Source organism: Maniola jurtina, chromosome 28 (genome assembly GCF_905333055.1).
Source record: "Maniola jurtina chromosome 28, ilManJurt1.1, whole genome shotgun sequence".
Classification (NCBI taxonomy): Eukaryota; Metazoa; Arthropoda; class Insecta; order Lepidoptera; family Nymphalidae; genus Maniola; species Maniola jurtina.
The window spans coordinates 1371014-1395584 of record NC_060056.1 but is presented as its reverse complement, the minus strand read 5'-3'; the positions used below and the strand labels follow the sequence as shown (position 1 = coordinate 1395584).

Genomic DNA, 24571 nt, shown 5'->3' with positions numbered 1-24571 from the left:
GTAGGTAGGTCTTATAGCACAAATATAGGAATAAATCCGAAAACCGCGAATTTGTGGTTACATTTTAAAAAAAAGTGTTTCAATTTTCAAAATAAGATAACTATACCAAGTGGGGTATCCTATGAGAGGGCTTTACCTATACATTCTAAAACAGATTTTTATTTTTATGTATGTTTTATTTTTGTTTTTAAATTATCGTACAAAATGTAGGAAAAATTACCCGAGTACGGAACCCTCGGTGCGCGAGTCTGACTCGCACTTGGCCGGTTTTTTTTTAGTTTTAATTTAGATTTAAGTTTATTTAAAAAAAAATACTCTCATGTTGATGTAAATAAAATATTTTATTATTTACATATCAATATAAATGAAAATATTATATTGTATTTTATCTACATAGCAATGTAATTGTAAATGTTGCTATCAGGAGAAGGAGTAGATGTCCCATTGAGTTTGCTGCGGAGGTCGGCACTGAAACAAAAGATAAAGGACATTAAATATTATCCATATCCATACTAATATTATAAATGTGAAAGTGTGTCTGTGTCTCTGTCTGTCTGTCTGTCTGCTAGCATTTCACGACTCATTCGCTTAACCGATTTGAATGTTGGTACTTTTGGGTAAGGTCTGACGAAATCACAAACACAATCTTTATGATAAATTATTATACTTTTATTTCATATTTAAATTTATTAACTTTTACATTTGTGAATTGTGTCAAATAAATGTTGTTCCTCTTACGTTAGTATATTTCCGAATGTCGTCGTTTTAAAACCACTCTTACAGGTAACCTCTCCACGTTTATTAGCCACTCCCCTTTTTATCTTATCGTTATCGGCCAATCCAAATTGTACAATGAATAAACTTAGTGACTAATATACAAATCATCAAGCTCGTTTAACAAATCATCTAAGTAATAAAGATGTTTTCATCTTATATATTGATTACAAATATTATCCTTTATTATGCTACAATTCATCAACTAAAAACTATAAGAATTTTATATACAGTACGTTTATCGATCAGATGTTGAACAACTTCAGCCAATCAATGACGCCTTCTAATATGATGTTATGATTTGTTATGATTTGAGTGGCGCCAACTATCTAATCAGTAACTTCTATACGTTTATAGATAATTAAGATGGGCCAAGCTTACAGCTCGGCCATCCTGTTTTAAGCGAGTCTCATCGCTTTTAAAAAAAAAAATTAAAACTTAAGTAACATGTAAACTTCACAACCAAAATGACAAAGACTTAGTTCAACAAAACAAAAAAAAATTAAGATAGTAATTAATTAAATTAATATTCTTGCTAACCTTAACTAGAAGGAATATACAGTTTTATTGATACATTGGTATTGATTATGATTGCAACTTAATTTTAGAGCACTCGCAGCAACCCTTTCCATCCGATATAATTAGAAAATAGCAGATAAACTCAATTCAATTCCAAACTATTTACCCTCGCAACTTTACCTGCCAGTCTACAGTAGCACTCAAATTTAGCCTTTAATCTAAAATTCATTTTTCTGTTCTCTTCCGCTAATATTAAAATAAAAAGATGCAGACACTCTAAATTTATAAATAATTTTTCAAAAATCATAAAGATAAATCAAAAATTGCGAGACCAGTAGTAACTAAAGGAGGCCTCCATTTAATCAAAGAAGGTAGGTACATGCATAAAGTCCGAAGTATCAATTATAACTCACAAGCCAATATTTTACAGGAACACTCAATAGAGATTTGGGGATGAGCATGTAAAACTAATTACTAAAAACTACTTTAAAGGGTTTCAAGTATCTCAAAATAAATTGTTAAAAGTTCTGTTCCAACTACACTCTCCTTCCCACTAAAGAATTATATAAGAAAACTGATGAACTATATTATATAAGTCAATTATACAAATTCAAAATATGTCTATTTGTTAGGAAAATACTATTAAAGTCCGTACATACACGCATCACTTTAAAGCTAAATCTCATAAATATGGTACACAAAACGAACATACCTATTATGCTACAATTACATAAAGCTAGGACTAATTATGGTATGTAAACTACCTAGCTCTACTACATAATGTACTTGCCGAAACTCATACTGGAGGAAAAATCTTTTACAAAGTTTAAAGTTTAATCAAACAGTGTCAAACACCATAGATATCTTAGCTAGATGTAGGTATAGTTTGTTAACGAATATAACGTGTTTTGACTTTTTATATTATTGTATAGTCACCATACCTTTAAAGATTATGTTTTCTTCTATATTTATATTTAGAATCGGGAGCGATTCTTAATATGAATATGTGTAAGTGAACTTCTTGTCCTTTTGATAAAATAAACTCTCTAAACTTAAAGTTAATCGCCGCCAGTTCTCGATTTAAATCACAAAACATTTTCATACACTTTCAACGCAATAGTTTTACGCACATATTTTCTTCTTCCCTTCTTATTGGAAAATCGCGGATTCCGAGCCTTGGCGCGTCTCTCTTCTACCGGGATACATATATGATTGTCCTTATTTCCCTCCAGATCCAAATTTTTAATGACCCTTATCCTAGGGTCTTTTCCCTCCAGATCCAAATTTTTAATGACCCTTATCCTAGGGTCCACCTCCTTCCTCCTATAGGACTTTTTGTCCATAGCCCGTAACCTCGGGGCCTTTCCATCCTTTCCTTCCTTGGGACTTTGTGTCCCTGACCCATACCTAGTTTTGGGTCTTCCTTTCCCTCATTTGTTCATTTCCAACATCCTTGGATCCTGCAAACATAAAACACTTTGAGTAGACCGTTCATTTAATTTTGTTTCATAAGCATCCATCATAATACAATCCGACCTAAGAGAAGTAATTTTACTTGGTAACCTAGAAAACCTATTATCATTATTATAATTTAGTTTTCTCCAGTTCCGTACCCCTCGAAGGGTGCCTACGAGACCCTATTTTCTAAACCTCTGCTCTCCGTCCGTCTGTCCGTCTGCACGTGCGTCACGGCCCGAACCGCGAACGGCGTATCGTGAACCGTGATAGATAGAGAGTTGAAAGGAACGTGATTACGGATGTATGAAAATCCTATGCCTGGTTGCTTCCAATTCAAACTTTTTCTTTTAATGCAGATTACGCTTCCCATATTTCTTACAATTACCTATTGTTTTTTTTTTTCTAGCAAAATCCACATTCTGAAGTACTAATGGACAATGTTAAACAAACGCCAGGGTACAGTAGTTGCGTCACTTGTGCCTCTTAACCATATAATATCTACATGCAAAAAGAATCTTTGATTTATAATTTCACATGATACTTATATATTTTATTTTAGCCATAATATGCACCATATGGCGTACTTTGTCGTTTCGAGTAACATAAGCAGAACTACCAAATTCGACCCTGGGAACGACACAGTCGCGACTCGCCGCCGAATGATACCTATTAGTTTATCATTAATTCCTTTTCATAGAGAAAAGCGATATCAACATAATAGCAGGAAAAAAATGAAATAAATATTCCTTTCGATACATCTCTATTCTCTACGACATCAAAATCTCTATCACAAGCTGATCGATCATAAAGATTAGAAGAAAGTAGGTACCTTATACATTATTTTATATGTTAACCGTAATGACCCGCATCTGTTCGATTTCCCTTTATTCGTTTCGTAAAAGATTCATCCTCGTACGTCCATCATCATCATCATCGTCATCTACATCGTCATCATCATAAGGTCACTGTTGAACATAAACCTTCCCTAGTAAGCACCACACGTACTGTCCTCAGCCTTCCTCATTCAACCCCTGGTTCCTATTGATACAAACCACTAAACCCCCCCCATCAAATGTGTACCTATCTACATCCATCCATCTTACCCAAATGCCGTGCTGGTTGATGTGATGAGCGACAAAGTGTTAACCTCTTCAATACGTCATGGAACTGTAGGAATAGCCATGGAAGACCTCCAAACCGAACGTTGATATTTTGTGTAAGTGGTCCCACGAGTCAAAAAAAATATTCTTGTCCATAAAGGAACAAGCCACGATATAGATTCTTCTATCGGAACTTAAATATTCCAATCACTGCATGTATTCCAACTAATCAGTTTGCTACTGTATATTTGAAGTTGATAATAAATAAAAATGTTAGCTTAATTAAATTCCTATGATAATTCGATTTTTGGTGCATCAACCAGCTTCACCTATTATGTAAAATTAAATATATATATTTTTTTTTTAAATTACCGGCTGTACATTTTAAACTAACCTAAGCAAAATATACTTTCTTACTAATAACTTAATCTTAAAAATTTTCAAGAGGATCCTTCCGCCTCAAATTAACTCAATGATAAAAATGAACAGGAAACTTTAAATGTTGTAAAATCCAGCCAATGCTTCGTACCTTGCCTTATTAATCCAATAGGTACTTCTTTGGATTTTGTCAAAACAAAATACTTTTACTTGTTGAGTGTATAATAAATAAATAATGTAATAAATCAATTAACTGTTAAAGCTAATAACTTTTACAGAAAGCGAACCTCATGATATCTCTTATGAGTTTTAAGCGTAAAATTACCACGCCGAAAACAAAACATGAGCTGACAGTATTCTTATTTGATATACGTAATCCAGTAATACTATATCTATCTACATAATTCGTAAATATGTATGTATAGTTTGTAAGTTACTATTTCACTTTATGCTGTTTCAATGCTTTAAGTTATTATTTTTATCTTTGTCTCATTTTTTTAGTTTAGCCTCATTCTATTTTTAAACTTACTATTTCGGTATAATATTTACAAGTAACCTCATCGAAGACTACACGGTCTTCTGATAACCCAACAAGCATTTATCCAACAGCTATCGCTTTCACCCGAACGGAGGTTCCCTGAAATATACTGAGATAACAATACCTAGTCGACACATGGATGTACAAGACTGTATTTTGTAAATAAACATTTTTCATTTTTCATTGTAAAATAAGCCTTCTAAATACCTCAATGTTATTTAAACCACAATTTGAAGGTCGATCGCATTTGTATAACCAATATACAAGATGAATTATAAACATGTGGGTAATTCTAGGTATCATAACGTTATATAATTTCCATTCCAACTCGGAGCAAAGCTTTTTAACAAAATGATAACTAAATGTAGAACAAACAAAACGAAAACCCACACAAATAAAAATAAAAAAAAATTACCATTAATAGCTATCAATAAAAATAAAATCATGGAAAGATCCTACCCGTTTATCCAGAAATCCTTTGATGCCATGACTAGGTACTTTGATATATTGAGGCCCAAATATTGGCCTTGTGCTCCAAAATGTCTGTGGTCTACTAGACCTCCACTTCTTTCTCGTTCCTCTGTATATTTCCACTTGTTTCTCTGAGTCGTGAGCGTGACAAGAAAATATTATATTTTCTTGATGTCCCTCTTCTGACCTTTTGGGTAAGGTCTGACGAAATCACAAACACAATCTTTATGATAAATTATTATACTTTTATTTCATATTTAAATTTATTAACTTTTACATTTGTGAATTGTGTCAAATAAATGTTGTTCCTCTTACGTTAGTATATTTCCGAATGTCGTCGTTTTAAAACCACTCTTACAGGTAACCTCTCCACGTTTATTAGCCACTCCCCTTTTTATCTTATCGTTATCGGCCAATCCAAATTGTACAATGAATAAACTTAGTGACTAATATACAAATCATCAAGCTCGTTTAACAAATCATCTAAGTAATAAAGATGTTTTCATCTTATATATTGATTACAAATATTATCCTTTATTATGCTACAATTCATCAACTAAAAACTATAAGAATTTTATATACAGTACGTTTATCGATCAGATGTTGAACAACTTCAGCCAATCAATGACGCCTTCTAATATGATGTTATGATTTGTTATGATTTGAGTGGCGCCAACTATCTAATCAGTAACTTCTATACGTTTATAGATAATTAAGATGGGCCAAGCTTACAGTACAGAGAGAGATTGCATCCCGGGGAAGGACATTGTTTACTTTTTATCCCAGAAAATCAAAGAGTTCCCTCGGGACCAGAAAATCAAAGAGTTTCTATCCTATCCAAGTGGAGTGCCAACGTAGCACAACTCTTCCATTTGGCAATAGTGGAGAGGCACAAGAATAAGAAAAGAAGATCACACTAATATTTTTTTTTTTTTATTAATATAATATTATAAAGGAGAAAGTTTGTATGTATGTGTGTGTGTGTTGTTACTCCTATGTTTGTTACTCCTTCACGCAAAAACTACTGGACGGATTGGGCTGAAATTTAGAATGGAGATAGATTATACCCTGGATTAGCACATAGGCTACTTTTTATCCCGGAAAATCAAAGAGTTCCCACGGGAATTTTAAAAAACCTACATCCACGCGAACGAAGTCGCGGGCATCAGCTAGTAAGTCATATCCTTACAGCAGGTCTGCAGTTCCTCTGAGAAGGCGAAGTGGAAGTCACACTGGCACAGTCCATTCCTGCAGACCACCTTGTCCGTAGCGCTGGGCAGGTAGCACTGGCTGATCCTGCTGCAGGGCTCCATTAGACCTGGAACAATAAGACCATTGAAGGAATATCATGATCGTCTCCACTTTCAACCCATCGCTGGCCATTGTATCTTGGAACTTGTATACAAGCTGTAACCAGAACCAGGAAAGTTCACAATATATTGCAAATAAAACATCTGACTGACGCTAGAGGTCTACGAATGTTGCGTAAATAGGTCACTCGAAGTCATTTCCGCGTCGTAGGTGGGGCATTAACCCGAGTTTTTCACGCTATACAATGCGGGTTTGAAAAATTATAAATCACTAAAACTACAAGATATGGCAAATGGTTATTGGCTTTGGATTGTGTTGAGATAGTATAATAATAATGCCCAGTTTTTGCTAGCGTTCTGATTACAACCTATATACGAGTATGGGCTTCTTGGATTAACACTTCATTAGCGTGATTCAGGCTTCATAGTGAGTGATTGAAGATACCTGTGGTGCCATCGAGTTAGATCGTGTAAGTTGCTTCGTAGAGTGATATACCTGTAGATCCTTACAGCGCCATCTAGTGCTTGTGTGTGGAGTACCACCATTAAAACGAGTGATATTTAATTGCTTGAAACACACATATTAATTCCATAAGAACTTTTATACGGTAGACCGTACAAAAACTTTACTGGCGTGATTGAGGATTGCGTAGCGCCATCTAGTTTCTTAATTGTAAGTTACTTCATATCAGCGTGCGACACCTGTAGATCCTTACAGCGTTATCTAGTACTTGTGTGTAGTACTTACGAGTGCTACGCCAGCAGTTGCCGTCCCTGAAGTGGTGTCCTCTGGCACATACGCAGTGGCTGTTGTCACAGACGCTGGACTCCCCGAGGGCGTGGACGCATTGAGGGGTGATGGAGCACGTGGAATTGTAGCCTGACACCTCTGTTGAAATCAAAATAATATTTAAATATCATGGGTAAAGACCTCTAGCCCCGCTGGACCGATGACCTAAAGAAGATGGCGGGGAGCGGGTGGATGAGGAAGGCGGAGGACCACTGTTGGACATAGGCCTTTCTAGAGCGTGCCACCACACACGATCCTCCGCCCTCCTCATCCATCCACTTCTCGCTATCTTAAGATTGGAGGTCGTCCCACACTGCGCTTGCTGATACGCGGTCTCCACTCCAGAACTCGTCTGCCCCAGCGGCCATCAGTTCTGCGGCAGACGTGGCCTGCCCACTACCACTTCAGCTGGCTAATTCGCTAAGCTATATCGGTCACTCTGGTTCTTCTAAGGATTTCCTTCCCTTCAGAGAGATTCACAACATAGCCCGCTTCCAAGAAAAATCTAAAAGATCTCGCAAAGCACCGCTTAAAATTTGAAGTTTGAAGTCTCACCTGGCCAGCAAGCGTCCTCATACGTCAGGAATGTCTCCTTACATTCACAAGTGCTGTTCCTGCATTCTGTATGTTCTATAACGCAGTCTGCATCCTGAGCGCAGGTGCCACCGATGACTGGAACAGAAAAGCCATAGTACTGATTCTGTTTTTTTTTTTAACTCCCGACCCAAAAAGAGGGGTGTTATAAGTTTGACGTGTGCGAGATCTCTGAATCTTCTTGAGTGGAATTGCACCTGACCGTCCATCCGTCCGTCATTGCATAAACAAATATAAAAATCTTTATTTCAAGGGGGACTCTCATACGAAATGGGAGGCTTTAAAGTGGAGATTGAATTCGATTGTTATAGCGGCAATAGAAGTAAAGTGAAGATTTCATCTATATAATTTCTACCTATAACCGTTAACGAGATACAGCCCGCTGACGGACAGACAGACGGACGGACAGTGGAGGCTTAGGAATAGGGTCCCGTTGGTTGGAACCCTAAAATTTATTCTTACTGGGCGAACAGACTCCGTCATTGGGTTGGTACCCCTCAGTGCAGGAACACAGCTGGCTGCGAGGATCGCAGACCGTGTTGGCCGTCCCGCTGCACTCCCGCGTGTGCTGGCACCTGGCACCAAGTTCTGTGAGAAAAAAATGTGTTAAAGGATCCTACAACTCACGTGTAACACACGCGCCACTCACGTGCCATACACACGCAACAAACGCGCCATACACGTGCAACCCACGAGGCATACACGCGCAACAAACTTGCAACCCACGCACAGCAAACGCACCACACACGCACCATACAATCGCCACACGCTCGACAAATACACCACATACGTGCAACCAACGCGCCACATACGTGCAACAAACACGCCACACGCGTAACCCACGTGCTATTAACGCGCTACACATGTGCAACCCACGCGTCACACACGTGCAACCCTAGCGGCATACACGCGCAACAAACGCACCACACACGCGCCACACACGCGCCACACACGCGTAACAAACGCACTGCATATGTTCAACACACGCGCAACAAACGCGTTACACATATGCAACCCACGTAGCATACACATCGAAGGGTTAAAAAGATTGTTGTAATTTGTAACTATGCTTACCTAGCCCAGTAGTCAAGCATAGTCCCTCGAATTCTTCCAATCCATCAGGGCAGGAGCAAATCCCTTGACCGTCTTCATTCTTCACGCAGACAATCTCCAGCTCCCCAGCCTGACAGTCGCTGTCCGTTTCACAAGTACCTCCCGGTCCTGGAAAACATATCATCATCATCAGCTTGTGGACGTCCACTGTTGGATATAGGCCTTCCCTATAGAGCGCCACCACACCCGGTCCTCAGCCTTCCTCATCCAGCCACTTCCCGCCAGCCGCTTTATATCGTCGGTCCATCGTGCTGGAGGGCGTCCCACACTACGCTTGCTTAAACGCGGTCTCCACTCAAGAACTTTCCGGCTCCAACGGCCATCGCCCCAACGACAGGCATGGCCTGCCCACTGCCACTTCAGCTTGCTAATACTAAAAAACATATACTTACCAGTAATTATAAATGTGTGACACTCAAAAAAGCAGATTATCGAAATCTCAGTGTTTTATTTATACTAATGAATCAAAAGGAGTCATCATCATCGTCGTGATCAACCCATTGCCGCCCCACTACTGAGTACGGGTCTCCTCTCAGAATTAGAAGGGTTTAGGCCATAATCTGCCACGCTGCCTGGCCCATTGCGGATTGGCAGACTTCACACACCTTTGAGAACATGGAGAACTCTCAGGCATGCAGGTTTCCTCACGATGTTTTCTTTCACAGTTAAAGCAAGTGATATTTAATTGCTTAAAACGCACATAACTGAAAAGTTAGTGGCGCGTGCCCGGGATCGAACCCCCGACCTCCGATTAGCAGGCGGACGTTCTTACGACTAGGCTATCACAGCTTCACAAAAATTGGAGTGTCTTTCGGTAATTTCAAAATAACTATCTCATATTAAGCTCATATTATGGTTATTTGAACGGCACCATAACTGAATCACACGCATTTAAAATGTTCTGTCTGTTTTTTACCTAGAAGATGCCTATTCGATTTATTTTTAAAGATACCCGGATTGTAATTGGTAGGAAATAGGTACACATCGCGGAAGAGTATTCCAAAGGATTTTGGAGCGCCATAGGTTTTATTTATTTCTATGCGTATGATGATACAAAACGTTTCGTGTAGATGGAATGTAGACAACATAAGGATGCATGTCGTAGGCTCCTAGATTGACTGACTTCATAGCTCCTTACCAGAGAAAAACCTGCAGAAGTTCAGCCGAGGATCCCACACGGCGTACTCAGGGATACACTCGCAGGACCTGAAGCCCCAGGGCTCCTGTGGCGGCCCGCAGCGTGACGCCGGCCCGAATGTATGGCAGTTGGTATCGGCGACACAAGAGTCCGAAATACGACGGGTTGCTGTTGAGAAAGAGTAAGGCTGAAATCTATAAAGCGCACTTTGACTTTGCTCTGACTTAAGATTGAGTTAAAACGAGACAGATTTATGTAAGAGATATAACTCTGTCTCGTTTTAACTCTGTCTTAAGTCTAAGCAAAGGCAGAGCGCGCTCTATGGATCTCACCCTTAGTCTTAGGACTAAATCTATAGCGCGCACTTTGACTTTACCTAGACTTAAGTTTCAGTTAAAACGAGACAGATGTACGCCAGCAGTATAACGCTGTCTCGCTTTAAGACTCTTAAGTCTGAGTAAAGTCAAAGTGCGGTCTATAGATCACTACTATATCGTACAAGTTTAACAATTTCGACCATCAAAAGGAGTACAATTGTACCTACTTTAAATAAATGATTTTGACTTTGACTTTGACTTTCACTACACACTATTACACGTCTTTATACTTTGACGTATGATTTTTTCCACCTTTATCACCCTATTTCTCAAAGCCACCATGATCCGAACTTTATAGTCGCTGATCATTCCTTCTTGTGTTGGGGACAATACGTGGTGAAACTTTCATCCATCCATACTAATATTATAAATCCGTCTGTCTCTCTGTCTATCTATCTGTCTGTCTGCTACGCTTTCACGGCTCAACCGCTGAAAAGGTTTTGACGAAATTTTGTACAGACTTAGGATACATTCCGGGATACATAGGCTGCTTTTTATCCCGAAAAAACAAACAGATCCCGCGGGATTCCTAAATACTCATCCGCTTGATCGATTTGTATGAAATTTGGTACCGAGGTAGCTTGCGACCCTGTAATTGACATAAGCAACTTCTAATCCCGGAAAATCTAACAGTTCCCACGGGATCTTTAAAAACCTAAAACCACGCGGACGAAGTTGCGGGCATCCTTTAGTCTTTTATAAAATAACTAGCTGATGCCCGCGACTTCATCCGCGGGGATTTAGGTTTTCGAAACCCCGTGTGAACTCTTGATTTTCCGGGATAAAAATTAGCCTATGTGCTAATCCAGGACATTATCTATCTCCATTCCAAATTTCGGTCAAATTCATATATTTTGCGTGAAGGAGTAACAAACATACACTCAGACATAAACTATCGCTTTTATTTTATTAAGTGATTTCTTTCCTTATCTTTCTTTCTGTTAACTATGTTTGAAATTTCAAGCTTCCAGCTCATTGGGAAGTTTTTTAAAAATAAATTGCAAAACTTGTTCCGAACAGACGAACAAACAAGCTAACATAAATTGTTTAATATTGTTGATTAACATAATTGTGTATCAAATCTTGGAAAAGAGCTGCCGCCGAGTTTCTTTCTGGTTCTCGTCCTCTATGTTGTAGCCCTACTAACCTCTAATACAATCCCTCATGCTCTCCTCAAAGAACATGTTGGGAGGGCAGGTGCAAATGCCGTCCACAATGACGGCCAGCAAGCCAACGCACTGGTCTGATACAGCAGGTGAACCCAGCTCTGAAACAGAACAGAACAGAATGAATTAGTGAGCCTAGTGAGCCTCAATAGCTCAACGGTTGAGGAGCGGACTGAATTCCGAAAGGTCGGCAGTTCAAACCCCCACCCGTTGCACTATTGTCGTACCCACTCCTAACACAGCTTTGAGCTTAGTTGGAGGGGAAAGGGGAATATTAGTCATGATTAGCATGGCTAGTAATCTTTAAAAAAAAATCATTCCTATTCCTCCGTCTCGCCTCTGTCTGGTTCAAATCTATACTAATATTATAAAGAGGAAACTTTTGTATTTTTGTATGTTTGTATTGAATAGGCTCAAAAACTACTGGACCGATTTCAAAATTTCTTTTACCATTACTTAGAGGGATTCTTTCGAATCCGTATAGGCTATATTTTATCCCGGAAAATAGATAGGATTTTTCGTGGTAGTGAAAATTGTGGAGTAAGGCGTCGAAAAAACTGCCGTACGTTAACGATTCTCGCGAACGCTGCCTAAATGGTTAGAGATGTATGGTTGACTTCTATAGAAAAGTTGTAGAACTCAATAATGCCTACAAAAAAGTCCGCGATAGTATAAACCAAACATTTATATTTTAGCCATTATAACCACTTTTCCATAGAATAAAAGTAATTAAAATTATTAGCCTATGTTTATTGATCATATTATCGTCAAATACACTATCCTTATCCAAATAAACTATTTATTGAGATAGGCTACTTTTTATCCCGCAAAATCAAAGAGTTCCCACGGGATTTCGAAAAACCTAAATCCACGCGGGCGAAGCCGCGAGCATCGGCTAGTCAAATATATAGAGCGTACTTTGACTTTGCTTAGACTTAAGTATCAGTTAGAACGAGACAGATTTATGCCAACGATATAACGCTGTCTCGCTTAAACAGTGTCTTAAGTCTGAGCAAAGCCAGAGTGAACTACATGTTATTATGTCTGTCTGTCTTATTATGTGTAATGATCACAGCACACATATTATCCATAACGTCAACCTTTTTTTTTAGCCCCCGACCCAAAAAGAGGGGTGTTATAAGTTTGACGTGTGTATCTGTGTATGTCTGTGGCATTGTAGCTCCTAAACTAATGAACCGATTTTAATTTAGTTTTTTTTGTTTGAAAGGTGGCTTGATCGAGAGTGTTCTTAGCTGTAATCCAAGAAAATCGGTTCAGCCGTTTGAAAGTTATCAGCTCTTTTCTAGTTACTGTAACCTTCACTTGTCGGGGGTGTTATAAATTTCTAATTTAATTTAACAAGAGTCTCAATAGCTCAACCGGTAAAGGAGTGGACTGAAAACCGAAAGGTCGACGGTTCAAACCCCGCCCGTTGCACTATTGTCGTACCTACACCTAACACAAGCCTGACGCTTAGTTGGAGAGGAAAGGGGAATATTAGTCATTTAACATGGCTAATATTATTTTAAAAAAAAAAAAAAACACTTACCAGCTAAACACCTCAGTCCATCAGTACTATAGTATCCAACAGGGCATACACACACGCCGAAGGTCGAGCACTCGAAAGGTTCATCACATGGTGTGGTAGCATTGCAAACCACCCATGGTACCCTCATGTTTAGTGGTGGTGCCATTTGGGTGTGGGGTTCTTTTTTTGCTGGTACGTTTACTAATGGTTGTGATATTGATTCGGTATCTGGAAAAAAATATGAAATTGCAATTGTAATGACAAAAGTGGTACTATGATAACAGATCAGAGATTCATCTTTTGACGTGACAACGTCTTATAATTCGATAGAGCCGGCTGCACGCACGAAAAAACATGACTCATGCGGCGTTACCTCGCTCTGAGGCGTTCCATGTAAGGCTTGAAGTGCAAGCGAGAGCGCGGAACGAGCGACAAAGAAGCACAATCGGCCTTTGTTGTCACGTTCAACTATCGTCAGTAAACCGACTTTACAGACAACCAATTTTTACCCTACCCTAGCTTACCTTCTCCTTTCAGCAAAGGTTGCCTGGTAGAGATTGCTCCAAGCAATAAGGCCGCCTTTGCACACAATTGTTTTTCTGTTTTCTTCTTTCTGAGTTGTGTTCCTTTATATGTGTATATATTTGTGTGCAATAAAGTGTTCCATCTATCTATTTATCTTTGAAGGGTTTAGCACAAAAAGAATAAAAACGGAGCCCTATTAATGTCACTCTGCTGTCTGTCTGTCCGCGTGTCACAGGTCTCTAGCTCGTAGACAGAATGAGGTACAAACTTTAAATTTTGGTAGTTAGGTATTTGATGAATAAAGTTGACCCAAAACCTAATTAAATTAATAACCTAATTAATAATAATCATTTTTTTTTTTAAATTATATAGACTAGCACTTGGCTGCAATCAGACCAGCTAGCAAGTGATGATGCAGCCTAAGATGGAGCGCGCTTGCCTAGAAGTTGCCTATTCACTCTTGACTTGAAGGTACCCATATTATAGGTGGAAGGGAAAACTGACGCCGGAAGGGCGTTCCATATCCTCGCGGTTCGAGTTAGGAAAGAGGAAGAATTATTTTTCAGGGGGACTCCCATACATGAAAAAGGAGCTGGATTTTTTTTCTTACCCTTGCATGTGTTATTGTTTAGAAGAATATATTTTTATCTTAAAAACTAGCTGATACCCGCGACTTCGTTCGCGTGGATGTAGGTTTTTTTAAATTCCCGTGGGAACTCTTTGATTTTCCGGGATAAAAAGTAGCCTATGTGCTAATCCAGGGTATAATCTATCTCCATTCTAAATTTCAGCCCAATCCGTCCAGTAGTTTTTGCGTGAAGGAGTAACAAACATACACACACACACACACACATACAAACTTTCTCCTTTATAACACACTAGCCGATGCCCGCGACTTCGCCCGCGTGGATTTAGGTTTTTTGAAATCCCGTGGGAACTCTTTGATTTTCCGGGATAAAAAGTAGCCTATGTGCTAATCCAGGATATTATCTATCTCCATTCTAAATTTCAGCCAAATCCGTCCAGTAGTTTTTGCGTGAAGGAGTAACAAACATACACACACACACACACACACATACAAACTTTCGCCTTTATAATATTAGTGTGATTAGTGTGAAGTGTGATAAGGAAATGGGGGGTAAAAGTTGCCAGTTTTAGACCATTTTTGTGAACGGGGACTATCTCAAAAACTAAACTTGTTAATAATATGAAATTACGGTACCTATATTGTGTACTTTTATGGTAATTTTATTATCTTTTTTTTTCCAAAATGTGGTTTATTTTTCATTACTAGGTTTTTTGAATTATCTTTTTTTGGTTTCAATGAGAATGTTATTCTTTGAAAAAATTTATTATACATTTATGATTTTTACGAGATAGTTAAAGCAAACTTTTCGAAAAAGAAAAAAAATTCGCAAAGCCTAATAATATGACGCTTAGACAATAAAAGCGACAACACAAACACATGTTAGGTAAATACTTGTTTTTTTTTTATCTTGAAAAAAATGTATAACATACCATTGCTTATACACCTCAGTGTGGACATGTCACAAACTCCTTCTGGAAACTGGCAGTCCTCATCCAGAACGCAGCCGTCGCCAACAGCTGTGGAAACCAGGAACTATTGAGAACTAACCCTACCACGCTCGCCAGCGTTTTTAGAGTTCCGTTCCTAAAGGGTCGAGTCAGACTCGCGCACTGAGGGTTCCGTACTCGGGTATTTTTTCCAACATTTTGCACAATCAAAAACTATTTTACATAAAAATAAATAAAAATCCGTTTTAGAATGTACAGGAAAAGCCCTTTCATATGATAACCCAGTTGGTATAGTTATCTCACATTGAAAATTGAAACACATTTAAATTTATTTTTTTAATGATGTAACCACAAATTCGCGGTTTTCAGATTTATTCCTGTACTTGTGCTATAAGACCTACCTACCTGCCAAATTTCATGATTCTAGGTCAACGGGAAGTACCCTATTGGTTTCTCGACGGACGGACGGACGGACGGACAGACAGACAAACAGACAACAAAGTGATCCAATAAGGGTTCCGTTTTTCCTTTTGAGGTACGGAACAATAAAAACCGATCGACATTGGGGTTTCAAGATGTTGGAATAGTGACTTCACACCAAAGAGCAAAGCTTTGTCAATCTCCCCAATTTGATGACATACGACATCAAACGAGTCTCAAGGAGGAACCCAGGCAGTGTGGAACTCCCTACTATAGACCTGTGTTCAGCCGTGGGCGCGACGTATTGGTGGCCGACGATGACGACTCTATATTTTTTTTTTTTAATATACATCTACATGCGGTTCGTTGAATGAGACGAAAAAAAACAAATCAGACATGGAAATAAAATAAAAAAAAAAGTACAATACAAAAAAAAATGTAAAAACTGAATAAGAAATTAAAAGCCAGTCATTACCATGGATCATAAAAAATAAATAAATAAAATACTAGGGCATACAGATGTCAAAATCAAATGAAAAATATATCTTAGTATTTCAAAATCACTTTTTTTCATATTGGAAAAATTCTTCTAAGGAGTAAAAAATTTTCCCTTGCAACCATTTCTTAAGTTTTATTGAAAATTGTCTTATTGTGAGTGTTTTTATGTCAGATGGTAATTTGTTAAAAATTTTGATTGCCATGGCGTGACAGTTTTTGTTGAAGAGTGCCGTTTGTGGTAGTGATGTAAAAACTAATTTATCTTTTTTTTTCATTTTTTTTTTTTTATTGAAAATATTACAATAAAACTTAAAGCTAGCCTTATCTAATTACTATACAAATCATGCCCGCGTGGAATGGTGCCAAGAATACTGGCTGCATTTCCGCGTTGGACAGCCAGGCTGATCCGTTGCGCAAAAAATGAGCCAGCCCTTCTGTCACCCGATGAGGCTATTAAACGCGGTGAAATGTCTCGTAAAAATTTCTTTGCACTAAGACTCCATGGCCCCAGGGTCTCCACGGCAAACGGAACAAAAATGTAACTCTCAATAAGAGAGGCATACTTGCGCCGCTTGCCGTTTTCAGCCATTTCTGCTGCGGCTCCCGGTCTTGATACTGTCTCCCTGATATGACACGGGGCCAATGTGTCAACGCACGTTGCGTCCCACATTAGCGCCCGTCCCCGCTCCCAGGGAACCAGCGTCAATCCATCAGGTCTCTTGCCATCATCCCGACTAATCCCTGCCGGCTCAATGAGCGCAGGAACGTCTATGGTGGCAAGAGCCCTTTTGATCGTGTCGTTAAGAGATTTATCTGGATTTCTCATTGAACGCATTTGCTTCGCGTATTTGCCTATCATGCGTAGGTTACTTACCTAAGCCAATTTTCCTGCAGTCACCCCTCTGCCGCTCGCTATACCCATCAGCACACCGACAAGTTCCTTTGCAGCTCATGCTGAAAGGATTCTGTATGACTCCCATGCATTCTTCATCCCTGGCACACGCACCACCAAAGTCTACGTTCCGCCAGCACCGTCCACGGTGGTAGTGGTGACCTGGGCTGCAGAAGCAGTTGCCTCCTGAAAAAGTTCACAAATCAGCCCTTGACTGCAATCTCACCTGGTGGTAAGTGATGATGCAGTCTAAGATTGAAGCGGGCTAACTTAGAAGGGCTATGGCAGTTTTTACTAAACCCCCACCCCTTTGGTTTCTACACGGCATCCTACCGGAACGCTAGATCGCTTGGCGGCACGGCTTTGCCGGTAGGGTGGTAACTAGCCACGGCCGAAGCCACCCACCAGACGAGACCAAAAATTTAGAAATTATAGAACCCCTGCCCGGAATCGAAGGCGAGGTTATCGTGAACTTCGTCTATTGATAAAAAAATATTTTCCAAATTGGTCCAGAAATCTTGGAGAAATTGTTATAGGTATAGATCGTTTCAACGAATAGTACCTACGGCGTTATGTTGGCTCCCCTGTCTGTCCAAGTCATTGGCACCATATTTGCATAAGAAGTCGCAGATTTTGTTTATTTTCATTTGATTTTCCTGAATGAATGAAATGAAAATCAAATGAAAATAAACAAAATCTGCGTCTTCTCAAGCCAATATGGTGCCAATGACCACCCAACAGACAGGGGTGCCAACATAACGCCATAGGTACTATTCGATGAAACTGTGAACAGGACAATATAAATACAATTGAATAGTGGCAACCCAGTGTCTATGGTCTAGTCTATGGTTAAGTCTGTCAAGATGTCCGACGCGACCTAGTTATAGTTGTGTGGAGGCTGCAAGTAATGTTTCTAATAGTCGACAATGTTAGCTCCGTAGTACCTAATTAAACAGTTCAAGCTTCCAGCAGACTTTCATTTGTCCTAACAGAAACCATCTATAGGTAGTGGGTAAGGTAGGCCTTCCTTTTGGCTTTGCCATGGCTTTGCCGCAGTCGGGTAAAAAGGTTATTTAGTAAAATCTTACCAACAGTTGTTTCATTGACTCGGCGGCACTGAAAGGCTGTGAACAATCTGGAACACTGGTGGTCTTCTACACATGCAGAAGTCAGGTATGGTGACACTGGGAATAAAAAAGAAAACATAAAGTTCAACTAATATTAAAAGCTGAAGTGATAATAAGCGCCCACCTAGCTTGATTCGATTTTCCGGAATCATGAGTAACCTATGTCCGTCCCCGGGATACAAGCTAACTCAGTACCAAATTTCATCAAAAACCGGTCAAATTGTTATCGGAAAAGCTAGCTGACAGACAGACAGACGCACTTTCGCATTCATAATATTACTATGGAAGCTTAGTAATGATGATGAGCTTACTAAATACTGGATAGAATCAGGCGTTACTTTGCGGAAGTTCATGTTTAGCAAGAAACAGTTAAAAATTATTTTGCTATAATCCGCCAACAGGATAAATCTGTATGGTCAAACATGCAGTTACAAGCTAAGCACCGCTTACCTCCCCAACCAAGCAATAAAGCCAAGTTCCCAAGCAAGCACTGCCACCACCATTCACATGCAACACCACACAAGACTTTTCCACTACTCTCGACGCACGTTTCGCCCCGACACCGGAGCATCCTCAGGAGATTTCGACTTTACAATGCTGTATTGTCAAGTCACTTGACAATACAGCATTGTAAAATTGTCGAGAGTAGTGGAAAAGTCTTGTGTGGTGTTGCATGTGAATGGTGGTGGCAGTGCTTGCTTGGGAACTTGGCTTTATTGCTTGGTTGGGGAGGTAAGCGGTGCTTAGCTTGTAACTGCATGTTTGACCATACAGATTTATCCTGTTGGCGGATTATAGCAAAATAATTTTTAACTGTTTCTTGATGAGCTTACTGTCAACACAAGCACTGCCCCCCAACACGGTCTGCTGTCCCGGCGCGCACACACACGCGCCAGTCGCGACGTCGCACACGCTGCCGCTGCGACTGTCGCAATCTGCGTCTTGTGTGCACCTCCACAGCACAGCCAGGGCGATTTGGCTGTTGAGAAGTAGCCCTGAAAATTGCGATTATTTTTGTGGTCTAAGCAACCCAAGTCATACTAGAAGAATCACACTTAATATTATAAAGGCGAAAGTTTGTATGTGTGTGTGTGTGTGTGTGTGTGTGTGTATGTTTGTTACTCCTTCACGCAAAAACTACTGGACGGATTTGGCTGAAATTTGGAATGGAGATAGATAATATCCTGGATTAGCACATAGGCTACTTTTTATCCCGGAAAATCTAAGAGTTCCCACGGGATTTCGAAAAACCTAAATCCGCGCGGGCGAAGTCGCGGGCGTCGGCTAGTGTTAAATATGCATGTGGATGGAGAAAAGAGAAGAGGACGACCAAAGAAAAGGTGGATGGATTGCGTGAAAGAGGATATGCGTATAAAAGGGGTAGATGATAGGTTGATGGATGACAGAAGAGAGTGGAAGAGGAAGACATGTTGTGCCGACCCCACGTAGCATGGGATAAGGGCTGAAAAAAGAAGAAAGTCTAAGCAACCCTTTTTAACCCCTGAGCAGAAGAGAGGGGTGTTATAAGTTTGTTGTGTGTATCTGTGTATCTGCCTGTGGCATCGTAGCTCCTAGTCTAATGAACCGATTTTAATTTAGTTTTTTTTTGTTTGAAAGGTGGCTTGATCGAGAGTGTTCTTAGCTAGAATCCAAGGAAATCGGTTCAGCCGTTTGAAAGTTATCAGCTCTTTTCTAGTTACTGTAACCTTCACTTGTGGGGGTGTTATAAATTTTTAACTTACACTTGTTGCATAGAGCTATATTACTTACCAAACAAAATAACTAATGTATGTCTGTCCATCTCACTTTTTATCCGACTTTACAAAACGATGGATTCTTAATTAAAACCAACTTTAAAAACACGAGAAGGTTCTTAAGGCTTTATTTTTACACAGTTCTATAAACTTTACGACTTCACGCGTATTTTTAACTACTTTTTCGACTACAAAAACTCGGGACCTTCAGAAAACGAAGTGGTTTTTGTTTCAACACGAATTTTTACCTAACTTAAAGTAAATGTAGTTGTAGTTATTTAAAGCGTTTTTTTAATTAATAAGTCTTATCTGACCTGCTTGCTAAAGCGACATTGTTATTAGTAATAAAAGAGGATTTTATAATACTAGACGCCTTATCAAATAATTATGATTAGATTATCATAATTTTCGGTGATTGAGTAGAGTTCACAATGTCATAGACATGGCATTATTTTAAGCATTATTTTGCAAAGTAGGCATTTATCGGGCTTATTTTTAACCGACTTCCAAAAAGTTAAGCTAAGTTCACTTAGCGCTGCGGCCCAAAATTTAACGAACACCTCTCTTTCTATCGCATAACTCTCATCTTTACTTATCTTTAGTTTGTTTGTAGAAAGTAATCTCTGGAACTATAGAACCAATTTTAAAAAATCTTTCACCAGTAAAACGCTACATTATTCCTGAGTAACATAGGCTATGTTTTATTTTCAAAAGAAGTAGATATCCCTACGAAAATAGTGATATCCTCTCCGTGCGAAGCCGGTGTGAGACGCCAGTCTTTTATCTATACTAATACTAATATAATATTATAAAGAGGAAACCTTTGTATTTTTGTATGTTTGTATTGAATAGGCTCAAAAACTACTGGACCGATTTCAAAATTTTTTTTACCATTACTTAGAGGGATTGTTCCGAATCCGTATAGGCTATATTTTATCCCGGAAAATAGAAAAATAAATGTTCACCAGTGCGAAGCCGGGGCGAGTCGCTAGTAAAATCATAAACATGTTCAGATTACTGTCTGCAAAACTCAAAAATTAGTGGATGGATTGACTTGTTTTTATACAACGTGGCATTTATATATAAAATTGTTTCTATACATTATAATATGCTAAATGAAGGAAAATTATTTACTTCCCTAATGGGAATGCGTTTAAAAAAGGAATGCCGTTCCTGTGCGGTTTCCGTTATTATAAAATTAACAGACTGAGAGATAGCGAAATTTGGCCGGGTTTAGCTAGTATGAGAGAAGAGAACTACGCGAATGCCATCGAAGGCGCGCACTGTCACCTTAAATGTAGATTTCTCAAGGCAGTCTAGCAGGTGAGCCCGGCCTGCTTACGCGATGCAATTAATTTTGTGACTGTCTATAAAATTATGAGCTCTTTAACCAATTATCTTTGGACAATGCAGGTGTTGGGGACAGATGGACAGTCATAACGGACATGATAAAGTTAATCTCTAAACAATAAATCTATTGGGTTACTACCTGACTGACTAGAATCTAGCGTGTGTTGGCAACACCTCGTTCTCACGTTCGGTGTTGCTTGGTGTTGGTGGTTATGCTGTGGTCGTGACGTCAGAGCCCCCTCCATCGAGACGAAAAAGATGGCGCTAGGGCGAGGACGTGGCGTGGAACGACAAGCTTCAGTTGCTGTTTGCGCTCCAACCGATTTACATTGCATTATACTAGTTGATTTATACTTACCTTTTACATGCCATACACATAGGTATGAGCAGCAGCTCATACCTATGTGTATGCATGTAATGCATGCATGTAATGCCATGAGCAGCAGCTCATAATGCAAGGGAAAATAAAATATATCCTGTAAATACATAAATACATCCTGGCTCAAAAACCTTCGCCAGTGGTTTAACATGAGTACGAGGTCACTGTTTAGAGCAGCGGTGAACAAGATCCAGTTAGCCTTAATGATTGCCAACCTCCGATAGGAGACGGCACTAGAAGAAGAAGAAGAAGAACACATAGGTACATAACATACTAACTGTACTTACCCTGAAGTGCCAAGCCGTATCTAGTCTCTAATGATCCATGTTTTGTCCACGCAATCGGCACACTCGACCGACTCGTTTACTTTATAATACACTAGCTGATGCCCGCAGCTTCGCCCGCGTGGATTGGTCAGATCCCCTGCAGCATCAGGATTGAGGAGTTGGACTCCAAATTTTTTATGAAACAATGTCGCAAAGTTCCTCTATCGATTAAAAAAGAAATGACGCAAATCGGTTCAGAAATCTCGGAGATTTCGGTGTACATAGGTAGAAAAACACAACTCCCTTTTTAAAAGTCGGTTAAAAAAGTAGCCTATTTTACGCCCTGGTCAATCCTCTACTTGCCTGTGAAAGTCCCGTCAAAATCGGTTCAGCCGTTCCAAAGATTAGCCTTTTCAAACAGACAGACAGACAGACAGACAGACAGACAGACAGACAGACAGACAGACAGACAGACAGACAGACAAAAATTTTAAAAACGTGTGATTCAGTTATGGTATCGTTCAAATAACCATATGAGCTTAATATGAGGTAGTTATTTCGAAATTACAGACAGACACTCCAATTTTATTTATTAGTATAGATTTCTACCCACTTTGTTTTATATAATCGCAACGTTAAATGAATAAGTTACTTTTCAATTTGTTTCTTTCTCATGTAAGTGAATTTGTAAAATTCTTAGTGAGAATAAAGTTCTTTAACCATATTTTACTATCTGAGAGTTTAATTGTAACGCGTGCTCTAGAATAAACTCATTTTAGGGTTTCAACAGGTTCAGAAGCGTGCTAACGAGGTTAACATTAACACCCTTTGGAAATATTAATTAACCTCTGGTATCCATCCATCGGTCTGTTTGTCTGTCTAGCATGCTGTATCTCAGGAACCATAAAGGGTAGAGTAGAAATTTCAGCGTACAGGTATTTCTATTGTCGCTGTAACAACAAATAAAAAATTCTAAATTGCCAAAAAACCTACTTAAATTTAAAAAAAATTAAAAATACCATAATCTTGTACGATGGCTCGGAACCCTCCGCGTGTGAGTCTGACTCGCACTTGACCGGTTTTTACTATTTAGATACGGAACCCTAAAAACGAGGTGCGATAATTTTGTGACTGTCTATATAATTGTCAGCTCTTTAACCAATTATCTTTGGACAATGCAGGTGTTTAAGACAGATGGTATAAGTCATAACGAAAATGATAAAGTTAATCTTTAACAGGGCTCTCTCCGTCACTCGTTTCATACAATCGTAGTTCCAATTTCATTTGAATATTAAGCAACCAAAGTCCATGAAATTTTGCAGACATATTCTAGAAACTAATATCTGTGTCTGTGGTGTTTTAGATTTTTCTAAAAATATGTAGTTTTAAAATTACAGGGGCTCAAAGATTTGTATGAAATTTTTAAGACCGCGTAACTTTGAAACCGAATATTTTAACAGAAATCTGGAAAATCACAGACATAGATATTAGTTTCTAGAATATGTCTGCAAAATTTCATAATCATATTCATAATCATAATTAATTTATTGCAAATACACGTTTAACAATAGGTGGTACAAAAGTTTAAGGTTACAGTGTATTTACCATTATAGTGGTGTGCAATAGGCAACATATTTCATAATTATATTGATAACATGAATGACAATAAATGGAAATCGGAAATTATTATTGTAACAAAGGAGAGAAAAATAAAAATAAAGAGAAACGTAACACTTATTATGCTTTATATCTATTGCCGTATTCTTGAATGGTGTAGTACGCCTTGTCTACTAAGTATTCTTGTAAGGTCCTTTTAAATTTTTGGTAATTATTAATATTTAAAATTGTTTCAAGCAGCTTGTTGTATAGAATGCACGTCATTACAAATGCACTGTCACTAAAATGTGCAGTGTTTGACACCGGCAAACCCAGTTTATTTTTAACCCCCGACCCAAAAAGAGGGGTGTTATAAGTTTGACGTGTGTATCTGTGTATCTGTGTGTCTGTGTATCTGTGTATCTGTCTGTGGCATCGTAGCGCCTAAACGAATGAACCGATTTTAATTTAGTTCTTTTTGTTTGAAAGGTGGCTTGATCGCGAGTGTTCTTAGCTATAATCCAAAAAAATTGGTTCAGCCGTTTAAGAATTATCAGCTCTTTTCTAGTTTTCTTGTAGAAAAGAAGGTTAGATTACCGTTAGGTTCATAATATTATGTCAATTGACAAATGTCAAGCTGTCGAGATGGACGTTGCCTAGATACATAATTATTTATTTGAAAATGATGTTTTGGAAAACTCAGATACTTTGGATCGTAGGCGCGGAATAGTCCAATAAAATCGGTTCAGCCGTTTGAAAGTTATCAGCTCTTTTCTAGTTACTGTAACCTTCACTTGTCGGGGGTGTTATAAATTTTTAATTTACACTTTTAAAACTATAAACCTACCATTATTATTGTGTCTTTTACTTACTCATGGACTTTGGATGCTTAATATTCAAATGAAATTGGAACTACGATTGTATGAAACGAGTGACGGAGAGAGCCCTCTATAAATCTATTGGGTAACTAACTG

The 24571-nt window shown here is 38.8% G+C and overlaps 1 protein-coding gene across 1 annotated transcript; it reads right to left on the bottom strand.

Moving 5' to 3' along the window:
* Nucleotides 1-385: 385 nt before the first annotated feature.
* LOC123879296 (multiple epidermal growth factor-like domains protein 10) lies at nt 386-20053 on the bottom strand. Its single transcript, XM_045926939.1, has 14 exons — nt 20023-20053; nt 19086-19247; nt 18214-18309; nt 17108-17311; nt 15298-15384; nt 13276-13482; nt 11708-11827; nt 10184-10351; nt 9007-9153; nt 8395-8520; nt 7894-8010; nt 7297-7437; nt 6428-6556; nt 386-468 (listed from the first exon to the last, which is right to left on the bottom strand). Exons 1-14 carry the CDS (start codon nt 20051-20053, stop codon nt 386-388), a joined length of 1818 nt encoding a protein of 605 aa, XP_045782895.1.
* Nucleotides 20054-24571: the final 4518 nt, after the last annotated feature.

Excerpts from the sequence above, each read along its gene's own strand:
- LOC123879296 (XM_045926939.1), bottom strand. The coding sequence starts at position 20,053 with ATGGACAGACATACATTAGTTATTTTGTTTG. Across the intron at positions 11,828-13,275 it reads TGGACTGAGGTGTTTAGCTG|AGCTGGGTTCACCTGCTGTA; the intron begins GTAAGTGTTTTT and ends GTTCTGTTTCAG. Across the intron at positions 10,352-11,707 it reads CATGAGGGATTGTATTAGAG|CAACCCGTCGTATTTCGGAC; the intron begins GTTAGTAGGGCT and ends CTTTCTCAACAG.